The sequence below is a fragment of the Rhinoderma darwinii genome, chromosome 3, assembly GCF_050947455.1.
Source record: "Rhinoderma darwinii isolate aRhiDar2 chromosome 3, aRhiDar2.hap1, whole genome shotgun sequence".
NCBI lineage: Eukaryota > Metazoa > Chordata > Amphibia > Anura > Rhinodermatidae > Rhinoderma > Rhinoderma darwinii.
This window is the reverse complement of record NC_134689.1, coordinates 3,420,879-3,431,632: the sequence shown is the minus strand read 5'-3', so window position 1 is coordinate 3,431,632 and position 10,754 is coordinate 3,420,879. Positions and strand designations below refer to the sequence as shown.

Sequence of the window (10,754 nt, the reverse complement as noted above, 5' to 3'; positions counted from 1 at the left end):
ATTCTTGAATAGGAAGGGGGCAGTAGCCTAAACCCGACACCAATGTCTGTCACGTGCAAAATCCAGTTCCTGCAAAATGGTAACATAAAGGTAATTAGGACTTTGAGGGACGGGTGTGCGCCGGGCTTCACTCTGCCCAAAAGCTGAAGTCTCACTTTTAGCCTGGAGTTCCCCTTTAAGGGCAGATACAATGTTTCACAGATAGAAACATTCTTATGTTATTTCTTACGGTCTCTCCTCGTGTACTGGACTCATTCAGACAACAATGACACAAACAAGTAACAAAATTCCTCCCGGGTCACAACTTCCAAAACTTTTGTGGATAATTCTGGATGATATTTTAACAGTGGCGTCAATACTTTTAAAGGCAAATTCCAGGTAAACTGAAGAAATATTGAAACTCAACAAAGAATCTTTTATGAAAACTTTATTCCAAGACGAAGACAATGAAAGATACAGACGATAAGAAACACGAGTCTCCATATAACAAGGTTCAGAGAAACTGTGGAGTGAAAAAAAACAATCATCATATCCCAGTCCATTTTATGAACCCTCCTTGAGTGATTGGACTGGTGTTTGCAGAATGATGGTGGTGGCCGCGCCGGACGACTGTGACAACCTCTTTAATGAACATTTGCCTCTAAAATCAAAAAGTTCTGGAGCCGTCGTCTTCTGTCAAGTTGTTCAGCTGTTTTTTTTAGGTTATATCTGTTTATGGGAAAGTTGGGTGACACCGAACATGATCGCCTTTACAGCACCCACTTTCCTAGACTCCCGAATGGCAAATCTACTTGTCACTCAGGTTGCAGAGACCCCTGAATAACAACCACAGTAGGAGCTGTAATGTTGGGTGAGACCCAGCTTTCCCATACACGAATGGTGTTTTCAACAACCTGACTGAAGAAAACGTCCACTAAGCCAAGACTCGGTTATACCGCAAATCTCTATGATGTTTAAATGATTGGTAATGGCCGCACGATTTTTGCGGGTAAAACGTCAGTATTTCCTGCAAAATCATATGGCCATTAAGTAACAATTTGTAATCTGCGCCCACCGCACATGGGCGCAGTTTTTGTCCGCATGCAGATGCCGCCGCGTGTCCTCACCCTTAGAAGGAAAATGTTCTTTAATTAGTGAATTTATTGCTAATTAGAAAATGAGAATTTTTTTTAAAAAGAAACCGTACTGACGTTTATGCAGACATATAAGTGAAGGGTATGGAGACGTACACAAGATTTTTGCAATGTCGGGAGGTGTAATTTATATGATATAATTACCTAACTATTTATAATCTATAAAACCCACCCACCGTGATTACCTGCACAGACACCAACTAGAAGAAAAACCTACGGGGATCCCACTACAGGCACTGACCTCACCCATGACCCACTGAGACCTGCATAGATATAAAGGTGATTAACGACCTGCACTGTTGTTAGTGCTCCCTTGCCTGAAGTGGCTGATAACAGGAAACACTAGATTGTGTTCATCTGTCCAATAGTTAGGCTCTCCCATGCCTAAAATGACTGATAACAGGGAGCAATAGATTGCATTCACCTGCCCTGCAAATATACAGACGATGCAGGTCTAGTGTCCTTTTAATAGACAGACACATGACAATGTATCTCTGTACCGACCTCCACGGCTACATAGATAGCGGAGTCTTGTTAACTGATGGTGGTTTAGCCAATAGAAAGTTGCCTTCATATTGTTGTCCTCCTATGAAATATCAAGACACTGGTTTTAGGAAGGAGGATTAAACATTTATTTTCTTACAACACAATTACAAAATTTCCCCTCTCACTAGTACGTCTCATTGCAAAATGATTTCAAGTCTAATTCATGCAATTCCACTTATTAAGCTTTGCAAATTTCACACACCCCCTTCCAGCACAGTACAGGTCTTCATGTCTTGTAAATGAGGGAATGAGGCCCAAACCTTCTGGAATCGAGACCTGCTTCCTCCAAGGCAAAAGACAGGACCCTGCTGAACTGGAACTGAGTGAGCGGCGTTCCATTTTCATGGATGAAAAAGTTTCTACCCCCCTCTGGCCTCACCTCCAAAAATTTCTTAATTCTGTTTACCGGACATAAAAATTTGTCATCTCGCTTTTTAACCTCCACCCATTGGCTTTTGTTGGATCGGACTTTCTGCATCTTGCAATACACGGAATTGCGCTCCATAATGACTTCTTTGAATGCCAGTCCTGTGCCATCTTCATCTTTGTTTCGGGCCACCAGCTCTTCCATGTCAAAGGGACCATAAAACGCCAACGTGAAAGCGGCGCAGAACAGTCGGCTTTCGTTGTTGTCGAAGCAAACCTTCTTGGTAGCGTAGAGCACTGAGCCGAGCATCTCCGGAGTCAGGAGTTCGCTGTAGTCGCCGTTGCTCTCCGTCTCCACGTTGTCCTCCATCTCCTTGTTCCTCCAACTCGTCAGCATCTGCTGCATGATAAACTGTTTGGTGACGTCTTTCTTTTCCATGATCTGCAAACAAAAGGAGATCCCTGCCAAGGTGCCCACCACTTTGCCACGGCTGTACCCACTGGCTATTAGATGTTCAAAGAAATCCACCATAATTTTCTCTGCCCGACACCAACCTCTTTGGCGAGAAGATTTTTTGAACTGTATCCAGGATTTCCAGGAGGCCAGATACTTCTCCCAGGTCCTCGGAGATAGTATGGAGTTAACAAGATCCTGAGCTGTCTGGTTACAGCCCGGTCTAAAGTCCAACGTTCCTTCGTCAGATATTGTAACAAAGTCGGCATGTCCCCCAACAACCTCCTCGCGTTCTCGGGATGTTCTGAGGTAACTCGAGGTTGAGGCTTCCGAGCAGGACATGTCTTGGGAATTACTGGACACAGATTATTAGTCTCACTGGTTATACAAGTTTCAGGATGAAATCGATGTTGTGGGAATCCTCACAATCTGTCACTTAACCTATACCAAACGTTCACGTTCCCATAAGCAGTGAGGTCCCAGCAGAAGGTCCCTGAAACAGAAGGACAGACAGTTTATGCATTGTCTGTGGTAATCTCTTAATGACTAAGACGCAAATGACAGTGTAAGATGAGACGCTAGAATCATAATGCAGATGGCGGGGATATGAAAAGGACAATTAATGGAGCAGGCACTTTACACAGCGCGGAGGCCCCTATGCTTTATCATCTTCACTTTCATATGGGAGAAAATGTTGTATGGCCACTAATCCTACAGTCCAGAGCTTATGGAGGTGCATCAGTCACACATATGATGTAATGTCTCTGGAGGATATAATAGTGCTGGAGGATATAAGAGGAGCGGCTGATATCAGTCATATATATGATGTAATGTCTCTGGAGGATATAATAGTGCTGGAGTGATATAAGAGGAGCGGCTGATATCAGTCACACATATGATGTAATGTCTCTGGAGGATATAATAGTGCTGGAGTGATATAAGAGGAGCGGCTGATATCAGTCACATATGATGTAATGTCTCTGGAGGATATAATAGTACTGGAGTGATATAAGAGGAGCGGCTGATATCAGTCACACATATGATGTAATGTCTCTGGAGGATATAATAGTACTGGAGTGATATAAGAGGAGCGGCTGATATCAGTCACACATATGATGTAATGTCTCTGGAGGATATAATAGTACTGGAGTGATATAAGAGGAGCGGCTGATATCAGTCACATATGATGTAATGTCTCTGGAGGATATAATAGTACTGGAGTATTATAAGAGGAGCGGCTGATATCAGTCACATATGATGTAATGTCTCTGGAGGATATAATAGTACTGGAGTGATATAAGAGGAGCGGCTGATATCAGTCACATATGATGTAATGTCTCTGGAGGATATAATAGTACTGGAGTGATATAAGAGGAGCGGCTGATATCAGTCACACATATGATGTAATGTCTCTGGAGGATATAATAGTGCTGGAGTGATATAAGAGGAGCGGCTGATATCAGTCACACATATGATGTAATGTCTCTGGAGGATATAATAGTACTGGAGTGATATAAGAGGAGCGGCTGATATCAGTCACATATGATGTAATGTCTCTGGAGGATATAATAGTACTGGAGTGTTATAAGAGGAGCGGCTGATATCAGTCACACATATGATGTAATGTCTGGAGGATATAATAGTACTGGAGTGTTATAAGAGGAGCGGCTGATATCAGTCACACATATGATGTAATGTCTCTGGAGGATATAATAGTGCTGGAGTGTTATAAGAGGAGCGGCTGATATCAGTCACACATATGATGTAATGTCTCTGGAGGATATAATAGTACTGGAGTGATATAAGAGGAGCGGCTGATATCAGTCACACATATGATGTAATGTCTCTGGGGGATATAATAGTACTGGAGTGATATAAGAGGAGCTGCTGATATCAGTCACACATATGATGTAATGTCTCTGGGGGATATAATAGTGCTGGAGTGATATAAGAGGAGCGGCTGATATCAGTCACACATATGATGTAATGTCTCTGGGGGATATAATAGTGCTGGAGTGTTATAAGAGGAGCGGCTGATATCAGTCACATATGATGTAATGTCTCTGGAGGATATAATAGTACTGGAGTGATATAAGAGGAGCGGCTGATATCAGTCACATATGATGTAATGTCTCTGGAGGATATAATAGTACTGGAGTGTTATAAGAGGAGCAGCTGATATCAGTCACATATGATGTAATGTCTCTGGAGGATATAATAGTGCTGGAGTGATATAAGAGGAGCGGCTGATATCAGTCACACATATGATGTAATGTCTCTGGAGGATATAATAGTACTGGAGTGATATAAGAGGAGCGGCTGATATCAGTCACACATATGATGTAATGTCTCTGGAGGATATAATAGTACTGGAGTGATATAAGAGGAGCGGCTGATATCAGTCACACATATGATGTAATGTCTCTGGAGGATATAATAGTACTGGAGTGATATAAGAGGAGCGGCTGATATCAGTCACATATGATGTAATGTCTCAGGAGGATATAATAGTGCTGGAGTTATATAAGAGGTGCGGCTGATATCAGTCACATATAATGTAATGTCTCTGGAGGATATAATAGTACTGGAGCGTTATAAGAGGAGCGGCTGATATCAGTCACACATACGATGTAATGTCTCTGGAGGATATAATAGTGCTGGAGTGATATAAGAGGAGCGGCTGATATCAGTCACACATATGATGTAATGTCTCTGGAGGATATAATAGTGCTGGAGTGATATAAGAGGAGCGGCTGATATCAGTCACATATGATGTAATGTCTCTGGAGGATATAATAGTACTGGAGTGATATAAGAGGAGCGGCTGATATCAGTCACACATATGATGTAATGTCTCTGGAGGATATAATAGTGCTGGAGTGTTATAAGAGGAGCGGCTGATATCAGTCACACATATGATGTAATGTCTCCACAGGATATAATAGTACTGGAGTGATATAAGAGGAGCGGCTGATATCAGTCACACATATGATGTAATGTCTCTGGAGGATATAATAGTACTGGAGTGATATAAGAGGAGCGGCTGATATCAGTCACATATGATGTAATGTCTCTGGAGGATATAATAGTGCTGGAGTGATATAAGAGGAGCGGCTGATATCAGTCACATATATGATGTAATGTCTCTGGAGGATATAATAGTACTGGAGTGATATAAGAGGAGCGGCTGATATCAGTCACATATGATGTAATGTCTCTGGAGGATATAATAGTGCTGGAGTGTTATAAGAGGAGCGGCTGATATCAGTCACATATGATGTAATGTCTCTGGAGGATATAATAGTGCTGGAGTGATATAAGAGGAGCGGCTGATATCAGTCACATATGATGTAATGTCTCTGGAGGATATAATAGTACTGGAGTGATATAAGAGGAGCGGCTGATATCAGTCACACATATGATGTAATGTCTCTGGAGGATATAATAGTGCTGGAGTGTTATAAGAGGAGCGGCTGATATCAGTCACATATGATGTAATGTCTCTGGAGGATATAATAGTGCTGGAGTGATATAAGAGGAGCGGCTGATATCAGTCACATATGATGTAATGTCTCTGGAGGATATAATAGTGCTGGAGTGTTATAAGAGGAGCGGCTGATATCAGTCACACATATGATGTAATGTCTCTGGAGGATATAATAGTGCTGGAGTGATATAAGAGGAGCGGCTGATATCAGTCACACATATGAGGTAATGTCTCTGGAGGATATAATAGTGCTGGAGTGATATAAGAGGAGCGGCTGATATCAGTCACATATGATGTAATGTCTCTGGAGGATATAATAGTGCTGGAGTGATATAAGAGGAGCGGCTGATATCAGTCACACATATGATGTAATGTCTCTGGAGGATATAATAGTGCTGGAGTGTTATAAGAGGAGCGGCTGATATCAGTCACACATATGATGTAATGTCTGGAGGATATAATAGTACTGGAGTGTTATAAGAGGAGCGGCTGATATCAGTCACACATATGATGTAATGTCTGGAGGATATAATAGTGCTGGAGTGTTATAAGAGGAGCTGCTGATATCAGTCACACATACGATGTAATGTCTCTGGAGGATATAATAGTACTGGAGTGATATAAGAGGAGCGGCTGATATCAGTCACATATGATGTAATGTCTCTGGAGGATATAATAGTGCTGGAGTGATATAAGAGGAGCGGCTGATATCAGTCACATATGATGTAATGTCTCTGGAGGATATAATAGTACTGGAGTGATATAAGAGGAGCGGCTGATATCAGTCACATATGATGTAATGTCTCTGGAGGATATAATAGTGCTGGAGTGTAATAAGAGGAGCGGCTGATATCAGTCACACATATGATGTAATGTCTGGAGGATATAATAGTGCTGGAGTGTTATAAGAGGAGCTGCTGATATCAGTCACACATACGATGTAATGTCTCTGGAGGATATAATAGTACTGGAGTGATATAAGAGGAGCGGCTGATATCAGTCACACATATGATGTAATGTCTCTGGAGGATATAATAGTGCTGGAGTGATATAAGAGGAGCGGCTGATATCAGTCACATATGATGTAATGTCTCTGGAGGATATAATAGTGCTGGAGTGTTATAAGAGGAGCGGCTGATATCAGTCCCACATATGATGTAATGTCTCTGGAGGATATAATAGTGCTGGAGTGTTATAAGAGGAGCGGCTGATATCAGTCACATATGATGTAATGTCTGGAGGATATAATAGTGCTGGAGTGTAATAAGAGGAGCGGCTGATATCAGTCACACATGGAGGATGGGAGGTTTCTACACTTCACGTCACTCATCCACTTGAGGAACGCTACAGTCAGTCTCTCCCTGGCCTGACATTGCGGATACCAGGGAACAATAGCTTGTATTCCCCTCTCCTGAACTCAACCACTCCCCAGTATAAAATGGCTGATAACAGATGACAATAAACACAATAGACCTGACTAAGTAAAATACAAATGCTGAGGGAAGACGATGTACTACGTACGGGTAACATTATATTATACGAGGCTGAAGACCGGAGCCGACACTGAATTATTCCTTGCAATGATTTGATATATATTTACCACGGTCCTCCGAGACTCCAGGGGAAGCTACTCACATTATTTGGTGAACTGTTGCATCAGCGCAATGGGAGGAGACCGCGGCATGAGCTCCGGATGACCCCTTTAACGTCAGGTACCAGAGTGAATTCAGGAGAGCGGCGTCCACAACCTGATGCGTCCTACACAATGCAGGAGTAACGTTCCTGCAGAATCCTCCAGACAGCGGTACCCTGGGGGGGCGACACGACCACATGATGTCACAATCCAGTATCATACGGGAATTAAAGAAGACTTAACCCCTGCAGAGCTGCACGGCATGAGATCCCATATACACCGCACAATAACCTGACACAACAAGCCTAAAACGTCACTTATTGTTACACAAATGTTCTTCTAAGTATCAAATTATTTCCATCCCTGAATAATAGGGAAAAACCAAAAACAGCTGTGACCCGGGGCGATAATTAGAGAGTTTTCCCATGAAATTCACGGGGCGTTGCCTTCACCCGGGAGAAACGGGAAACCTAAAATGAATGGCGGAGAGTGAGGGTTGTTGTTATTATTTACACATATGATGCGGTCCCCCGACCTCTTCACCCCAGTAAAGTAACGCTGCACTTCTTGATATAATGTATCAAACAAATTTAAAGAGACGGTTCCAATTTTTTTTTTAATCTAAAGGGATCAATATTGAAGTGTGTAGATAACCCAGACCCCGTACTTGGGGTCTTCATATAAGACGTATTATAGGGTTAATGGCGCCCTCTGCAGAAAGTACGCAGCACCGCCTTGATTGCCCAGGAGACGATCGCTTCAGCGCCGCCATCTCTAGGGAAGATTTAGTGCAAAATAGAAACTACCCAGGATTGAGAATATTATAATTATATTACACGCTAGTGGGCGATCAGCGCGACCTGAGAGGTGCCGGATTAACGGATATTCTGGATTATCAGGCAGTTATAGATATGTATGTCAGGGTCCAAACACACGGTGTGGTCAAAACGCCAATTTTTGGCCAAAATTGCGGTAAAACCATGATTTGTCCACACAGTGGGCCATTAGGCCCCCGGTGCGACGCCATATTGTGCCTCCGTGAGGTGATGCGGCGTCCGGTACGGCGCGACACAATGTTTTCTCATGACTTCATCCAAAATGCTTGAAAACAAAACCTCCATGTAATCCGGGGGCACATCGTGGGGCACTAACGGGTACGGGCACCGTATTAAGGTCGTGCCGATCCCGAATACGGTCGTGTGCATGAGCGGCTATCACTTTATTTTGCTTTTTAAACGGAAGACTTTCCTATTAGGCTTTCTCCACTATTGTATAAAACCGGAAGCAATTGAAGCAAACCCTCAGCTGTGTCAGCAGGACAGGTTTAAAGCCTCTGTAAACAAGAATGATTCTATACACTGACAGCAAACAGAGATATTGAAAATGATAAGGAATTAAGCTTTATTTACATGGAAAGGGTCACTTATACTGGAGGTGCTGAGGTTTGAAGTTGTGCCGCATTCGGCGGCCATTACGGGTGAACACACAGTGATACACTCTGACTGACATCATCATCTATGACACCTGTGAGGTACGTAAACTATTGCTCTACAGCTACAGGGGAACTACAAGCCCCAGCAATCACTGATATAATGTTATATTTACTTCTACAGCAGCAGCTATCCCTCCTCAGGCAGCCTGGTCATACAGCTTTATCCGTCATTACCACCCGTCCCTGCACACACAGGAACCAGCTGACTCATTTTCCCGCCCACAATCGCTCAAGGGCCAATACCGCAATGATTTCTGGGATTAGTAGTTCAATAGTCCCATCCAGGCGTTTGTTAGTGCAGGATCGGCACAACAGTTCCCAGAAAACCCTCGGCGGCGCGTGGGCTCTTGGGAGTTGTAGTTCCCACCTTCCATGAACAAACTGGCCAAAAGCTACTATTGAACTACAACTCCCGGGAATCACTGCGAGAAACAGCAGGGTCATCTTAAATTCTGGACCAACAATAGGCGGGAAAATGATTCCGCTAGTTCCTGTGTTCTCAGGATGTAGGGGACGCTTGTATTGAGGAAGAGTTTTGAGATATTTACTGTTAGTGATGTTTTCTGAGGTAAATATAGGATATATTGGTCTGTAAATATCTATATATTGACCCTCTAAGCTATGGAGGCCATGCTGGTACTAGTAGTTCAACATCAACTTGTGTATGCTGCTGAAGATGTCATGTTTTTCTAATACCATAAGGAAAAACGTGATTGTGTGGTAAATGCGACAACACGGTCAACTTTTTAATTTTTTTTTACATAGCGTGACCTCAAATACAGACCAAGACTGCCAGAGTGCCTCCATAAATAGTGCCAGGTTATATAATGTGCCAGACTGTAGACATAAGGACCAGTTTTAGTGCCCCCATAAATAGCTCCAGTCGGAGTAAAAAATAAAACAAAAATTGCGTTTGAGCTGTGATTACATTGGCACCGTGGCGTCTTTGTATAACATAAACCATGGCGCCGTGCCGTATCAGTTGCGTGACGGATCACCAGATCTTCAACGCAGATGTGGACGTAGCCTAAATCTCACAAATCTCTGTTCATTCGTAACCCTCATATGCAGTTTGCGAACCGCCCCCAGTTTCACGCTCGGCGTGGTCAGGCTATATTTACATGAGCAGTAATTGCCGCAATCTTCGTAACTGAGGCGAAACCGTGCCATTTAAAAAAAAAAAACACTGCGGTTTTGCAGCATTTACAAAAAAACGCATCAAAGATCGCAATAAATATGACTCGTGTAAATATACGCCAAAACATGCTGGACACGTGTTCTGTCAAATCGCGGTTTTCAGATAATTCACCACGATTTGACCGCACCGTGTGGACGTAGCCCAATAAACAAAAATTCGGAAGTCTCCTGTATAATGCGAGTATTGGATAATGGAGGCTAAAATACTGCGTGCGTTTTAGAGCCGACTGTACGCTTCAGGTTTTTGGTGGCGGATCCTGACGTTTGGCGAGGGGTCGGTGTAACCTGCTATAGGACGACGTTTGGCCGCCCGTTATTTAAAGTCTGTAGGCAGCTTAACGTCTCATGCACACGACCGTTGTGCCACTCAGGCCGCTTTTGACGGCATCCGATTGGCACCGGACAGTCTTCACGGACCCAGTCTTCTCCGATCCGAGGAAAGACAG

The 10,754-nt window shown here is 43.1% G+C and overlaps 1 protein-coding gene across 2 annotated transcripts; it reads right to left on the bottom strand.

The window, feature by feature from the left end:
• Positions 1–410: 410 nt before the first annotated feature.
• On the bottom strand, positions 411–9,339 carry LOC142748583 (uncharacterized). 2 transcript variants are annotated; one of them, XM_075855676.1, is made up of 4 exons: positions 9,225–9,339; positions 7,622–7,795; positions 2,601–2,992; positions 411–2,487 (listed from the first exon to the last, which is right to left on the bottom strand). In XM_075855676.1, the coding sequence occupies exons 3-4, from the start codon at positions 2,766–2,768 to the stop codon at positions 1,906–1,908; spliced, it is 750 nt and encodes a 249-aa protein (XP_075711791.1). In that variant the 5' UTR covers positions 2,769–2,992; positions 7,622–7,795; positions 9,225–9,339; the 3' UTR covers positions 411–1,905. The 2 variants fall into 2 exon arrangements, with proteins under 2 accessions (XP_075711791.1, XP_075711790.1); XM_075855675.1 differs by having other exon boundaries at positions 411–2,992; positions 9,225–9,337.
• Positions 9,340–10,754: the final 1,415 nt, after the last annotated feature.

Bases quoted from the DNA above. Each gene is read 5' to 3' on its own strand.
- LOC142748583 (XM_075855675.1), bottom strand. From the start codon at position 2,841: ATGTCCTGCTCGGAAGCCTCAACCTCGAGTTACCTCAGAACATCCCGA.